The sequence below is a fragment of the Mya arenaria genome, chromosome 11 (genome assembly GCF_026914265.1).
Source record: "Mya arenaria isolate MELC-2E11 chromosome 11, ASM2691426v1".
NCBI lineage: Eukaryota > Metazoa > Mollusca > Bivalvia > Myida > Myidae > Mya > Mya arenaria.
Genome location: NC_069132.1, coordinates 27,845,333 through 27,861,708, shown reverse-complemented (window position 1 = coordinate 27,861,708; position 16,376 = coordinate 27,845,333). Strand labels below are relative to the sequence as shown.

Genomic DNA, 16,376 nt, shown 5'->3' with positions numbered 1-16,376 from the left:
GATAAGTGTTATGACTTGTACAAACAGTTTTTTCCTCAAAATAATAAAACAAATAAAGATTTCCTCAAAAAAAAAGAAGGAACCTATATATATGGACTTCGTTTAAATAAACACAATGTGGAATTCTATTCTAAAACTTCTGACATCCTAAAAAGACATCTTATGACATGTAATAATGTATTTGGATTTTTTCACCAAAAAAAACCTTGATTTTTTTTCTAAACAAAATGAGACAACCTAAAAAAAATGAAAGCTTATTCATCTGAACAATCTAGTGCAGAGTTGGTTTAGTACAACAAGCTTACAAGTATGGTGGCTTACTCAACCACAACCTCCAGCGTTATGCTGGGTAAGTACTGTTTCTCTGTGATGGGAAACAGCCATCTTCGGAGTGGAACTAGGCACATGATCAACCCTCCCATGGTGGAGAAGGCCCCTGACAGGTACATGGCAGGATCCTGGCTCCCATATAAATCTATCAATATACCTGCAATAAAACAAGGTTTGCAGTTCAAATGCACTGAAATTTTATCAACTTGGATATCAATTTGGAGTATTCAACAATACTAGTTAATATGAATGACAAATTGTCTTGTGCATTGGTTTGGCATTGGGTTTGGCATGAGAGGTGGAATCCATTTCCTTCATAACATTTTTTCAACATTCCTTAGGTAACACTCATAGAACCGTAAATAGAACAGATGACTTACATTAACAAGTAAAGAAAAAAGTGACCTACACTGCTACAAATTACCAATAATGAACCCTAGATGTACTTATATTTCTATACCATAGTCCTAGCTTTATTAGCCATGTTAGAACTTATACAAACCCACATGTACATGATAATCACTTATTTACTACATCTTTTAATTAAGATCTTCAACTGTTATGCAGCAAGTAACTGTTATAACATGATCATCATCACAAACCTGCTAAAGGTGGTCCACCAAATACACCAAGTCCATTGGCCAACATCAGATACCCGAACCCGTCCCCTAGAGCCTTGGTCCCAAGAAGGTCAGAAGTCACGACAACGAGCAGACCGAGAATTATCCCAAACATCAGCCCGAATATGAAAATGAGCATAAATAGTCCCCAGAATGTGTGCATTACTCGCCATGGGATCAACATGGAAATAAGTCCGACTCCAATATTCCCTACAATGTAGATCCATATTCTGTTGAAGTATTTGACATTCCCGAGAAATCCCCCAAGTATACACCCCAAACAAGCTCCGGCCCCACACATGGTGAACACTGTGGAAGAGTCTTCTTTATCCAGACCAGCGGTATATGCATACTCTGCATAGAATATAAGAACTATGGCGCCCCCTGCATTCCAACAAATGTTGCTTATAAAGAAAATAACAAAATCTACAGTAAACACAGTTTTTAAATGATTGACTAACTTCACTCGGGTTGTCAACTTTGTATCACTGTTTTTTCTACATTCCAGCATTGCTGAAGTTGCTTTTGATAAATTTTCCATTTCATTTACTTCAATTTCACCATTCTCATTTGAAAAATCACCATCAACAATTTTTACATCATTGCAAGTTTTCCCATTTAACAATTTCTCCTGTATGTCCTGACTAGTCTCCAAGTTCTTTGACATTTCTCTCTTCTCCTTCATCTCCATAAGCTCATCAGCACATGAAACAGAAGCCTGAATATCTTTCGGTACAGGGTGGAGGAGGGCAGCAAACAAGATCTGGTGGAGGTTCAGTCCCGTCACAATGAACAAGGAGCCCCGCCAGCCGTAGTGCTGAATAAGGTGGTACATAATGATGGGGAAAATTGTAGAACCCAGCCCTGAACCTGCTGTTGCTATACCTGTAAGAAAATAAGTATTTGTGAAGTATTACTAATAATGTTATTCTTAGATTCATCTTTTCAGTAGGCTATTTTATGTAATACATTTTACATGTACTGTGACAATAGCATGTGATAGGATTATACATCCCACTTAAGTCTGATTTCAAGGAAGGAACCATTATTGGGGGTTTTAAGAGATCACAGAAATTTTGTGGTGCTCTAATTTTTTTGGCAAAATGAAAAACAATATTTTGTTTCCCAAATTTTTAATCAATGATGAATGAAATATCTCAGAACAATCTGCTAAAGCTGTGCATGTATTTCTCTCAATAAACTGTTTGCAAAATACCACCGAACTAAGCAACCAACCATATAAAGACTGGATACAGCCCCTTTAAACGTTGTTTGCAGGTGTATAAAAGTAATTTCTACCTGTGGCGAGACTGCGATGTTTGCTGAAGTAGAGACCTGTCAGAACGTGGGAAGGTACGTACGACAGGCAGTTACCCAAACCTGCAAAAAAGAATGACATCTTTTTAAATCTTGGATCCTAGCTGTTGTAATTGATTAAAATAATCTGATGCATGTAACATTTCACTGTAAATGTATCAGTGTGTGTATACCACGTGATAAATTACGTCATATATGCACGTCGGGAAGGAACATTTTGTTTAAAATGAAGACTTAAATCAAAGATAACTCCAGTCTTCTGCACTATGATTCATTTAAAATGGTGAAAAAATAGTGAAGTTATCTTCTTTACTCTCAGCCAAATGCTGCCTTCCAACGTTTATGACGCAATTTATCATGTGGTATACACACACTGTGTATGTTAATGATGATATACAGGATATTTGTTTATTTTAGTCACAGACCTATAAACCATGGACTGGCATCTGCCCCATATCGGTGAAACGATAAGAAATAATAATTTACCCACAATCCTTAGCGCGTGCTTGGCAAATATCGGAAAATTCCGCCGAATCTCCGATTGGCGATTAACAGCGATCTTCGGTTATTTCCGCCAACTATGCTAATAATGCCTTGTTCGTTATAGATTTAATTATAATTAATAACTGATTTTAATCGGATTCAATTGGACTATTATCAACTCAAATGAAAGTACCGCGCATTTGAGTCACTTTTAACTAATGTTTTCCTACATGTATATATTCGGCCGATGTCGGACGTCTCGAAAATGACCACACAGTAAGATCTCGGAATGAAATCCCGCTGCACGAGTGAGTTTGAGATTATCGCATTAACACAGATTAGAGTTGCCAATCCATGTTTATAGGTCCATGTTTTAGTGTAAGATTGTAATTAATTTTATGAGTTATCATATAAAAGTGGACTTGTGGTATAAATATACCTGGAAAGTGCATGTAAATGTGCATCTATAAGTGAAAACCTGTTGCATAGTTTTGTGGTAAACCACATAAAAGGTATGAATCAACAAGCCTGAATTCTTACAATACTACAGTCCGAGTCAGAAATTGTTAAGTGTGACTATGTTTAAATTATATTTTTTGAACAAGCCCAGCCACCATTTTGGACATGTGGTATAAATGTTCCCCTTTTATAAAATACCAAACTAAAGGAATTAGAGTTAATGAGAATTATTAGTATAACTACCCCACATTTAAAGAAGTCCTGCAGGCAAAATAGGCTCAGATTCCTAGATTTTGAGCTTTGGACTAAGTACCATTTTTCATTAGCAATGCCTGTCAATTACTGAAATCTTCATTCAAAATTATGTAAAGCTTGTTTTCAAAACAGATTATATTTAGAGGAAAAAATACCCTCTGTATGACTATGAATTTATTTCCAACCACTGGACTTCTTAATAAATATTCAACAGACAAATGAATATAAATCGGATACCTCATAACTTTGGTCAAAGCTAGCCAAAATGTTTGTTGATATTTGTCAAATTATATAGATCTATTAACCAATCAAATCATGTTAAAGAGTCGACTTCCTAAAGATAAGCGTGGATTACTTCTCCAAGTTTTATATGATTGACTGCAGACCACTAAGTCTCATTAGTGTATAGTCCAATAGACTCATGCACAAGACCAGTTTGTGTTAAACACTGTCACCCACCTGATATGACACCATAGAACACATACATGAAGGGCAAGTTAGGGGCAAACGGCATACAGATGAGGCCAAGATTAGACAGGATGGCACCCAACAGTGCCACCTGCCGGTGACTCCAGCGTGACATCAGCACGCTCGCCAAGGGACCTGCAATCAGAAATACACACATATAATCATTCTTTGCATATAAGTTATTGTAGTCTAACCTTTTATTGCATACCACTGGAATAGTCACTATTTTCTTTAAAATATTTACTGTTTAAATTGAGATGTTTTTTACAAGACCTTGGAATATAATGTTTACTACAAAGAAATTACTAAAGAAGTAAGTACATGTATGTGTATTTCTCAGTGAGTACCTGTTGTAAAATAGTTTTGAAGTCATCAACATAAAAGTATTGAATCAACAAGCATGAATTCTTATAATTCTTGTTAGCCTGAGTTAGTAATTGGCACAAGTCTGGCTATGTTTTAATTACATTTTTATATGACCAGCCATCATTATGAAGTTGCATGAAAAGTTATTGTGAGTCCTTCTATAAATTAAGCTAGTTACTCGAAAAAGGCAAGCCCGTGCTGATTTTCACCATTGTTTTGGTTACCTGCTCCAAGAAAGACACCCAGATTGATGGCACCCACAAGTGAGACTGCTGCAGCTCCAGCATCAAAATAGCGGAGCCACTCTATGTTGTATACTCCGATAGATTGGGTAGTGCCAAAGCCTGTCACCTTCAAGAGCAAATCTTCAATGTGTGACTTTTACAACTTTTATGGTTAAAGATAACTTATTAATAACTAAGGGTTGGATAATGCAAACTATTATAATTAAAAAATATTGGGAAAATGTGGGTCGTCCACAATATAACATATTAAATCTATAGCCCACTAGTCATGATGTTTTGCACTTCCAAGCCTTTAAGTTTCATCTTATTTATAAGTTTACATACTTTGAAGGATAATGGGTAATAATCAAGGTCACATATACATGTATTTCCAAATGTTCTAATATGGAGACTAGTGATTAGTTTAAACATGGGTTTGAAAAATCAGCCTTCAGTTTTAAGAACTGTTTGAGCGTTTAAACATCCGGTATTAGTTCATTGAACTGTTTGCGCGTTTAAACATCCACTATTAGTCCATTGAACTGTTTGAGCCTTTTAACATCACCTATACGTTTAAATAACTGTTTATAAGTAGCAGTAACAATCCACACACCTGTATACAGAATGCTGCAGCCACCACTATCTTGCCCCACCGCCCTCCCTCCACAGTGGAATGTTGGTCCATCCTGGCCGTTAACACTTCTCTCTCTTATCTCAATGAAGGTGTAATCTCGATGTTCTAAAACAGAGTTTAAAGGCAAATGACAATGTGAATTTAATGTTTATTAATATGTGGTAAATTTGACATCCAACAACTGACGTTTATATAATTCATACGGTTTGTAGCACTACTATATAAGAATAGAGAAAGTACCATTTATGACTGATTATAATACCTTTGAATACAAAGATAAGAAAACAATCAAAATATGACAAGCTGGACATCTACAATTTATGCAAACTTCAATTGTAAGTGTTTCATAAATCTTGAAATGAATTTGAATGATATTATTAGAAAGATTAGACATTTTATGTATTTACAGAAAGCAAATATTGATCATAAATGTTAATTCAAAAGTAGCCAAACAAAATAAATGTTTTTTGTTTCTTTTAATTATTTTCTAAGTGAATAATGCCATGGAAACTAAAGGGACAAGTCCAGAGGCCAAACATTTAACAAACACCCTGTTTAAAGGCACATCGCTATGTCCTAATAAACACTGAACAAGACACACTACGTAACCAACAACACGTACAGCCCACACTTGCAACAAAGTATCTCTATCAATAAAGGTTGGGGTTACCACCTTGGAATGGTCAACACAACAAGAGCTCACTAGGGCTTCAAACTAGTTTATTGTACCAAACCACACACTTAGCCCATAATTAACAATAATTGTAAAGTTGTACAAGGTATCAAAATAAAGGTAATTGTACTTTTCTATACAAATTTTTTTTGTTTTTTCATCAGATTTTTTTAAGAATTAGTGTCTTCAAAGTTTAAAGTGTGACTCACAAGATATTGTAAGATTTCATTGCAAATTATCTTTTTTATCATTTCTCTCCATTGTAATGCTGTATATGAAACTGGTTGTGATAAGAGTTACAAACCTATTAAAAGGGTTTGAGGCCCATTTCATTAAAGTATATATGTCCTTTAATTACAATATATAATCTAGAATGTAATTTTAAATTGTACAAACATCACAAATAGTAAAAAAATTAATTTATTATTTACACGAGGAAATTCCCCCAATAGTTATGGACAAAACTTGAAAAGTAAAGTGCACAACAACAACGAAAGGGGTAGTCAAGTCTGCTGGAGTGGAATCAACCATCAGAGGGCTAAAAACAGCAACAGGAATAAAAACAACTGCGAAGGGAGGGGTAACAATAGAGAAAGGAGTGTACACAATAGCAATGAGGGAGGTAATAATGGCAGAATGGAGTAACAATGGCAATGGTTTGAGTAAAAATGGTGATTTGAGGGTAACAATATGTGCAGGAGTGTAAACAACAGCAATGTTTGTTGTTTGATAATACACCAGCATTCACATATTCAAAGATACTTTTTTAGGATACTTTTTAGGAGATTTGTTCAGAAAACCAGGTGATTTTGACATTAGCTCTGTATTCACATGTCTAAAACAAACATGGTATAACCTCATACATGCCATATATTTAGGAGGCTTCCCAGGGGATTTTGCTTTAAGTCGTTTAAGCAGACATTGCAAAAACTTCTGTCCGGTAGTCCCAATCTGTAAATTTTGACTCTGTCCGACTAAATATGTATTGGGGTCGATGTAAAAAATAATAAAGATTTAATCTTTATCAAACACAGCATTAAATGAAATCCTGATGTATGAATGATCTTTTGTTTAAAACATTTGTTTACAAATCAGATGTTGTATTCATTAATGTAGTTGTCAGAATGTATACTGCACTAAGTCAAACCTCATGCAGCAGTTGCCTCCCTTGCAACACAAATTAAACAAAAATGCATAATACTGTAAGTATCGTCAATGATTTGAAGGGCCAAAATGAGAAACTTATGTCATGAACAATTGAATGTTTTAAAGGATAGACTAGTTCTGAATCAAAACAAAATCTTTTTCATTAGATCATGTTATTCGTTTCTGAAAGTGGTACCAGTATGATCAGAAAAATACACATTGCCAACAAATTCCAATCAAAATTTTCATTATAATTAAATGCAAGTGTCAAAATGGCTTCTTTAAAATTTATTTTGGAGGAAAACCTGGTAAAAGTAGCTTATTAATATCTTAATATATTTTTATTCCTTGTACTAACATAAATTTGGCAACAAATGCTTTGAAAAAACAAGTTTCCAAACATAAAAATGGGCTGGCCAATTTTCTTTTGGATCAACAATAAATGAAAGTCCAAATAACCCACACCTTTTCTGACCTTTTGTGATGTCTGATGGAGTTATGTTTTCCTATTGTGTGACGGCCATCAACAACTGTGTGTAGTGAATTGAATGGAGGGTATTGGAGGTGTTTATAAGTGAAAATGCAAACTTGCCCTAAAACTTTAATAGGATGCCACCACAGAAGCTGGGGCAAGTAGAATTATACAGAATTACATATTCTATGTTCAACCATCAATTTCTCCTATAAACTTTCATCTTCACTTTCAATTACAGACTTAAGCATTTTTGCCTATTTTCCTAGTGACCTTCATAATAATTTTATGTTGTCTGTGAATTTTATGCCTGTTTCCCGAATTCAAACTCCAATGGTCTATGTAACTATTCCGATCACAGAAAAAATGTTACTGATTCTATGGCCATAGCGTGGGCAGATGGTGTTGAAAGAGTCCCGGTTAGCCACAATAATGCGCGTTTAGGGAACTTTTTTAAAATTTGGATAAACATTTTGTTCCCTAAATGCCACAAGTCAACTGAGCCGTACCAATGTAAAATATATTCTTCAACTGTTACTCCACAATACTTAACACTTTACTGTTAAATTAAAACACAGAAGTTATACTATAATTATTTTAGCCAGTACCTTTTACTTATTACACATAAGTGTTTTATGAAACACAAATAATTAGTTTAATTTAGATCGACTTCTGTCAATAAAACATCGCCATTTTGAAACCATCTAGCAGGTGCCCTTTATCTTTCCGCTAAAAAAATTAAAATGTTTATTTAAATTTATAACATCTTAAATAATATATCATTTCATATTAACTACATTGGTACATCAAATTTATTGTTGGGGTAATTGGTCCGAGTACCTTAGTTCTCTGGGTTTTGAAACCTTGCATTACTGTAATTCAACATTTTAAAATATATACTCTAGAAATTCTAAATTTGTCAAACAAATAAGTAACATACATAATACATAAATGTACAAAAACCTGACTTTGCTACACGTTGCCTGACATTGCTACACGTTGATTGACCTTGCATAGAATTGATACATTTGCAATAATAAGATCTAAAATACTTATATTAAACAAATTATTGAGTTAAAGCTATAACATAATTAAGGTGATCCTTCAATTCTGAAATGAAACTTTAATATAGTGGACTAAGGGTAATTGGTCCCAGATTAATTCAGTTTCCCTGAAAAAAATGTGATTTGGGTACGAAAATCATTTGTTACGAAATGTATGTACGTTAAGTTGACAATATTGTCAAGTTGTGTAGTTGGATTTCTGAATGTATTTACCGTACTTCACCTTAGAGCTCGGGCAACTTAAAATAATCAATTTTTCGCTTTCCGAATTCATAGAAAATAACCATTTTTACATTTTATCTACATGTATGATAAACCTGCCTTTTTTTCTTCATGTCTGCATTTTACCACTCATTAATTTATCCGTAGTTATCAATGGTTATTACGCCTATAAGTGTAACTCCTTCATCAAGTTTTATATTAAAATCCCATTCAACACAATTTTATACATGCATTGAAATGAATAAACACCTTTTATCGGCTTCAGATTAAACAGTCACATTGTGTGACGTCACATAACTAACAGTTATACCCACGAGGATCTCATGGATATTGCTATGCAGGATTAATGTTTCTGAGTGGTGTTTTCGATTGTAACTTCAGTATTGCATTTCTAACTATAATTCATCACATTAAATAGTTACCTGTAGCATTGAATGTGTTGATTTTTATTGTCTATTGATGTTACAATGAGTATTACTGTACGATTATTGCTTCATAAAGTCTATATTAAAAGTGTGGTACAAGTTTCAAAGTTTATTGGGGGATCGTTTTACAAACATGTCATGTCTGTGTTTTCTTAATCTCTTGATTGCCCTTGTTGTTTCTTTAATCCTCCTTTAAATATATCAAACATCCTTTTCAACAGGCAATAAATTGTTTAGGATGGGTAGTAACTTATCACAGTGATGTATACGGTTAGGTAATCTAGCCAGGCATTGTAACGATAAAGATCAATAATACTTGTCTGTGAGACTTAGTAACTGTAAAAGTTACAATCGATGTCCTTTGGGTTTCCGAAAATTAGGTACCTAAAATAAATAATTTTGAAAATAATAATGGATGTCCGAATTTTTAGATTGTCCGAACTCTTAAGGTGAATTACGGGTAGTTTGTGCTTGTGTGGCAGGTATATTTCAATTCTTGAACTATATTTTCTTGTCAGATACAAATGTGTCAGATACCGACTTTCGGATTGATGTCAGACTTAAGTGTGCAATTTTGGCAATAAAACCTGCATGTTACTTGTTCTTCAAACCTGAACCCCCTGGTCCTCTTGACAGCATCGAGGTTTCCTTGGCTAATGGCTAATGATAAATTTGCAGTCCCACTCTTCATGTAATTATGTTACAGGGAGGTTAGCATTCTACAGAGGGTGATTGAAAGCAAAAGAGTGCATAATGAAAAGTAAAACCGTTCCTGGAAAGTCTTAAATAATAGCAGAGTGGTGTACCATAACTTAGTTGAAATCCAACCATCATTGTCAAAGTATTTGACCAGACAAATAATGAATGTTTCCTTTGAAGCATGGAACATGTTTAAAAACTACTGCATTCTACAGAGGGTGATTGAAAGCAAAAGGGTGCATAAAGAAAAGTAAAACCGTTCCTGGAAAGTCTTAAATAATAGCAGAGTGGTGTACCATAACTTAGTTGAAATCCAACCATCATTGTCAAAGTATTTAACCAGACAAATAGAGAATGTTTCCTTTAAAGCATGGAACATGTTGAAAAACAACTGATAAACCTGAAAATTGATGACTTATTTTTGTTACTTTCTGAGTCAACAGTTACTGAAATCAATATATAAAAAAAATAATAATAAAAAAAATAAAAAATTTCCGACCTACCTACCCTATTTTTTTTGGCAGCGTTACCTGAAACACACCTATTTTTTTATTTGGCCTAAGGCCACTCCTTTTTTATTTTTTGGTTTACAAGAATTTTTGGAAAAAATGTCCACCGGGTGGTCGGAAAAAAAAAAAAAGGATAAAAGTCACAAAACATACTCTTTAAGGGTGAAAATCAGAGAACAACATAAAAACATTGAAAATTTATATCATTTACTTGACATTTTAAATTTTAAAACTGCTATTAATGCATGTTTTAATACACTCAACGTTTCAAAGTTCTAATTTCTAATTAAACACACAGATTAAATCTTACATACTGTGCATATAAAACATCAATGAAATTGACTATAAAACTACCGTATTATATCATGCATAGGACGCACTTTTTTACCTCCAATTCTCGTCTTAAAAAGGGCCTGCGTCCTTTCTATGCTATTAGAATTGCATCTGTTTTTTTCCAAGTCCATTTCAGGTCGAAAATATCGGCCCGGGGAAGAACGCGGTAAAAGTAAGTATCTGTACTGCGTCACCGAAGAGAACAACTGACATAGGTAAAATCACGCAAGTTAACACACGCAGAAATGTTTACTTTAAAATGATTTATTGAGAAATAAATTGAAAACAAACATGAGTGTTTACTTTTTTACAAAAGGGACGCTACTCACAAAAACTCGATGTGAGTCAGCACTTTAACTGGTTTGAGTTATAACGGCAACGGAAAATCGGGAAAGGAGGTAAATATCAATTAATCGTTGTTCATGATTTTAATGTTTCGATATTTTACAAAACATGTTGTTGTATCTTACTGTTTTTAAAAAATAATAAAAGAATGTGCATAACGCAAAGTAGCATTATTGTCACTATCAAATCTTTTTCAAATGTGCGAAGGTGTGAAAAACACCCGCTGTCTGTCATTAGAAAAACATCCATAGAACGAACTATTGAGATGTTAATACCGTATGGTTGTTTGTTCGCACTTTACCCGTCGTGCCTTCCGCTGGCAAGGATAATTACCGACACGCATTAATTATGCTTTAATCCGCGCAGCGACAAGCCTTATCAAAACAATCATCAGTTTTGACAATACACAGTTTTGCAACGGTTGACTGTCATTCAGAACGCATGTCGGAACTATTGCAACGGTTGCAACGGTTGACTGTCATTCAAAAGGCATGTGGAACTATTGCAACGGTTGACTGTCAGTCAGAAGGCGTTTCAGGACTATTACAGCATTTGTATAAGTCTTATAATATGCGTGAATGTTCTCAAAATGTCAAGACTTATATCATTGTTGTGTACTGTGTTACCGAAATACGACGATAATTATCGAAATACACAAGACAGTTATCGAAATATGCCTTATATACATTTTTTTTTTACTTCAATATATGTTATAAATACTTCACCAACCTCAATTTTTCGGCTCCGATTTTGACATTTTTTCGCTGCGTCCTATCTTATATATTAAGGGTTTTTACCCGTTTTTTCAACTATTTTTTTGCCTGCGTCCTATCTATGCTAGCGTCCTATACATGATATAATACGGTATGTTTACATGTATAAACTACACTTTTTATCAAAGATACATTGAATATTACTCAGCAGGACATTTGTTTAGCTTTAATGGTATGCTAAAGCAAAAGTGAATGCAGAACACTTAAAAACTGACCAATATTAAATTGGAAAAAAGGGAAGGCAAATTTTACGCTTTAAAATACACAATAATTGCACTGTATTAAGACAATACATTACATTTTCTAAGCATTGTGTCAGTTATTTCAATATTGGAAAATGTCAATAAAGTGAAATAATTTCCAATTTTGTAAATAAGGAAGTAATATTGTATGAAGACATTGTGCTTTAATATTGTGCAAACAATTCCTGAAAAACTAAAAACCAAACTAGACCTAGATTTGAGTTATAATAACCTTTACCATGCGGGGTCCTAGTTGTGTGTAACCCAATCCATGCTAAGTCCGAATATTTTCGGACCGGGATATTTACCATGCGATGTTCAGCAAATCCATTTCAAATTCAAATCTTGCAGCAAATTACCACATCAGTACATAAAAATCACATAGCAAAATAATAAATCTAGCATGTGACTTAACTTTATGTACCAATGATAGTAACAGTGAAATCCATAATTATTTATCGGATATTTTCATCTTCTCCCAACTCCGCCATTTTGTGTATCATGCGTTCACAGGGCATCTATACTTCATGATTGTTTATTTTTCATTTTAAAGAGAATTCCTTGGTTACAACAACAAATCTCATTTATAGTGAAATATCAAGTTCATAACAAATTAAAATGGACTTATTCAAAATAGTTTTCCGTGTTGTTTTATCTTAATGTTTTGCACACAACTTCTGGCATTAGTAAATGGCATTGACACATGTGTTCAACTCTTTCATTGTTTTTACTCTACTATTAACCCAAACATGAATAAACATGTAATCTAGAATAAACACAAGCTTTTACATTGACTCAATGACAAGTATTTCCAAACCAGTTTGTGATTTAAAATCCATAAACACAACCGACCGAACTTGTGAAACTAGATCACCGGTGTCAACTTAGAAATTTTACTTTCGATTTCACCACTCACACTAAGTGCACTGTTATTTGATATTTAACCATAAAATGTTATAAAATATTTTTCTCGCACATAATTTACAGATATTTGTGTCTACTTATTCGATGGCAGCCGCTGCCACTTATTTTTCATCTATAAACAACAATATTTTCATGACCTAAATTTGCGGGGAAAAACAACAATCACGTGACAGTTATTGTTTGTGTCGGCTGTTAAATTTGCCAATGTATTTTGCTATTGTTATTTTAACAACTCCTGCATATTTAACTTAATTATTTCATACAAAGAATGACTTCTATCGTCAATTTCGCCATTGCCAACGGCGCTGCCATAACAATTGACTGGCTCACATGTTATCACTATAAATCGGCGATTACGGCTACGGAACAACAAACCAGTTGAGATCTACTGCATTCGTATTCTTATCTGTTCGTTTTTCTTTCGTTTCGCACCAAAATCAATACGGTCGGGAAAATAATCTTGAAAAAAAAAGTGAAATTCATTTTTTTATTTTTTTTGTACTTTTCGGAAAATTAGACCCGCCGGTTTTGTAAACCAATTTATATAAAAGTAGTGGCCTAATGTAATTTCACATATTTAACAATATTTGCTATAAATCATGCATTTGTCCAACATAAAAAAAAATAGAAATAAAACTGGCTTTGCTAGACTTTGCATGGCTTTGTAGTGTTTAGTAGGACCCGTTTATATGGACTAGAGTACCAGTCACCAAAATCTGTTTATTGGCCAGTTTTGATACAGCTAATTTTGTTGCTTTGGCCACTTCAGATGTTAGTCACAAATCAATATTTGAAAATATTGTCAGCTATTAAAAAATATTTTGCATTTTAGTGCATCATATATTCAATTTGTGCATGGTCACACAGTGACTTGGAGGGAATGTGCTGAATTTTGACCTCTACAAAATTTAGTGACATTTTACCTAAAATAAACCTAATATATATATTTTTTTTTTTCTTCAGATTCATCAAAGGGGTCACTCATACCAACTATCTAGCATAAATAACTATGAATTACGGCACTTTTACAAAGTCAGAAAATCTCGATTTGTCTAAATAGAGTAAAGTGAAACAACTCCAATTTCATCGAAATGTGACAGCTAAGAAAAACATGCCTACTAAAGCACCCAAACGAAAAGTTGCAACAAAAACATGCTGCCAACATGCAGATAAACCTTCAATCTTTCAATTGCAACCACTATTCTCACCTGAACATGCATCTAGTTGGGGAAATTTGATTTGAAGTTTCTGAAAATATCCCAAAAAAATTGTATTAATGAAAATAAACCAGTCTAATTTTTTTTTTAATATTGTATTTAATAATACAATCAACCTTACTAATATTTCATCAATTACCTTTCATTAATAAACGAACAAAACAGCCTTTACTCGCGAGATAATGGGTAAATTAAAAAAAAACACATGCAGGTTTGGTTACGTTACACTATTACTTTTTCCCCGAATTCGGCTACCACGTCTGCTTCATGAATAATTCAGTTGAACCAAAAAACGTCCGGCCCGTCGTATTTAAGCAGACTTTAGCTGTCATTTCCTTTTAAAATTATATTTTCTTGAAGTTTTATTCACAAATGAAGTCGGGGGACACAGGTATTACGGCAACCCCGATTTGCCATGGGTTGCCGTAATACATGTGTATATATATTTTAGGTTTATTTTAGGTAAAATGTCATTAAATTTTGTAGAGGTCAAAATTCAGCACATTCCCTCCAAGTCACTGTGTATGGTCATAGGTGATCATATGTCTTGTTAAATGAACAGGTGGAAGTAACTTTGACAGGATACAGATTCAACAACAGATTTTGAAAAAGAAAAAAAGATATAGAAAGAAATAAATCCATAAAAGGAAATTGTTAACATAATAATTTATGTTCAAGTACTTTCTGTCGCGAAAATATATGTCAAAACATTTTGTCATCCCATTACGTGATATTGATAGAATAGCAATTAATACTTGTTCATAAAACATGAAAAGGGCCATACATATAAAACAATTAAGAGTATAAAGACTCAACACAAGCACTTAGCTAACCTTTTTTGAGAAAATAGTTTGTACTTTGCGGCCAAGATGCACATGTTGAACAGCAGTAGCAGTCAACACTTTTTGGGCTTTGGGAGGAACGAAAGGCCATATCACGACCTTGAACGTGTTCCTTTTACAAAGCATTTTAATTTTCACGACCACGAAAAATTATATTTTTATTGTCAAAATAGAAAACCTTTTCATACTTTTTATCATACACCTGACAGTGTAACACCATTTTTCAGGTTTTATCACACAACTGACATTTTGGCACGTGCTCTAAGTCTGTATTATACATTTAGGGGTCATTTTTAATTAAATTAACATGTTTTTCAGTAAATTTCTAATTTTTGACTCCCATGATATACAGGACGTCTATACAGTCACTATCAAAACACTGTTACTCGGGCCCTGGAGCATATAGAACCTGAAGCAAATGTGTGTAACTCTGTTCTCTCAGCATCACCCTCTGATGTTCTATACCCAAACTGGAGTGTCTAAGAAGCCAAAGACAATATTAAAATAGTATCTGAGGATACCTACGCTTAAAAAAAGGACGCCAACCTCACTGACCCGAAGAAATATAAATTTTTGTATGTAGAACCTGGGGTTTCACAACCAACACCCTTCTGGGGTGACAAATTTCTTTCCAACCGATTTAAAAAACTTTCAAAATAAATAAATCAATATGAATATGAGAACACAGCAAATATATGAAACGTAAATATAAATAAAACGGGCTAAACTATTATCTCCAGTTTAATACTAATAAATGATTATAATATATATGTAAAACAACTCACCAGACTGCTTGTGGTATTTGTATAAACATATCTTAAACAAAGGTTTCTGGAACAACTAAAGTAGTCTTAAGATAATTGAATTTTGGTGTACAAGTAGAACAAGAAATTGCTTGAACCTTGCAGTTCGAGAGCTAGGCAAATAGTGCAGGTTAGTCCTCAGAAAATAGTTAAGGGCGGTGAATTCATATTATGAACCAATCAGAATGTAAGATATAAATATAAAACTTGTTTTACCACTAAAACATCACCCCATACATACATGCACTAAAAACATGACATTGAAATGGACAAACATGTGACTTTAAAAAACAGGACAGTTGGGGTGGAGTTTCATTTGACAAAACAGGACAGTTGGGTTGGAGTTACACCTGTCTACATGTATAACTATTGGTGCTTTACACAGTCTAATGTAGATGTTCATGATACCAAATAATATTATAGTTGGGGTTATTCACCCAGACCTTTTCATGTGTCACCCTCTCTCTTCTTTTTTATGAAATTAACTGTTCAATATGTTAAACCATTTTTCATGATATGAGTACATATTAT

The 16,376-nt window shown here is 33.7% G+C and overlaps 1 protein-coding gene across 1 annotated transcript; it reads right to left on the bottom strand.

The window, feature by feature from the left end:
• Positions 1 to 245: 245 nt before the first annotated feature.
• On the bottom strand, positions 246 to 15,078 carry LOC128209524 (monocarboxylate transporter 9-like). The gene is made up of 7 exons (XM_052913577.1): positions 15,034 to 15,078; positions 5,136 to 5,261; positions 4,523 to 4,649; positions 3,924 to 4,067; positions 2,250 to 2,330; positions 933 to 1,835; positions 246 to 487 (listed from the first exon to the last, which is right to left on the bottom strand). The coding sequence occupies exons 2-7, from the start codon at positions 5,205 to 5,207 to the stop codon at positions 318 to 320; spliced, it is 1,497 nt and encodes a 498-aa protein (XP_052769537.1). The 5' UTR covers positions 5,208 to 5,261; positions 15,034 to 15,078; the 3' UTR covers positions 246 to 317.
• Positions 15,079 to 16,376: the final 1,298 nt, after the last annotated feature.

What these genes read in the sequence shown, in the direction of transcription:
- LOC128209524 (XM_052913577.1), bottom strand. Translation starts at nt 5,207, where the DNA reads ATGGACCAACATTCCACTGTGGAGGGAGGGCGGTGGGGCAAGATAGTG. An exon ending in CTGCAGCATTCTGTATACAG is followed by an intron (nt 4,650 to 5,135) that starts GTGTGTGGATTG and finishes TTGCTCTTGAAG; the next exon opens with GTGACAGGCTTTGGCACTAC. An exon ending in ACATCGCAGTCTCGCCACAG is followed by an intron (nt 1,836 to 2,249) that starts GTAGAAATTACT and finishes ATTTTCTTACAG; the next exon opens with GTATAGCAACAGCAGGTTCA.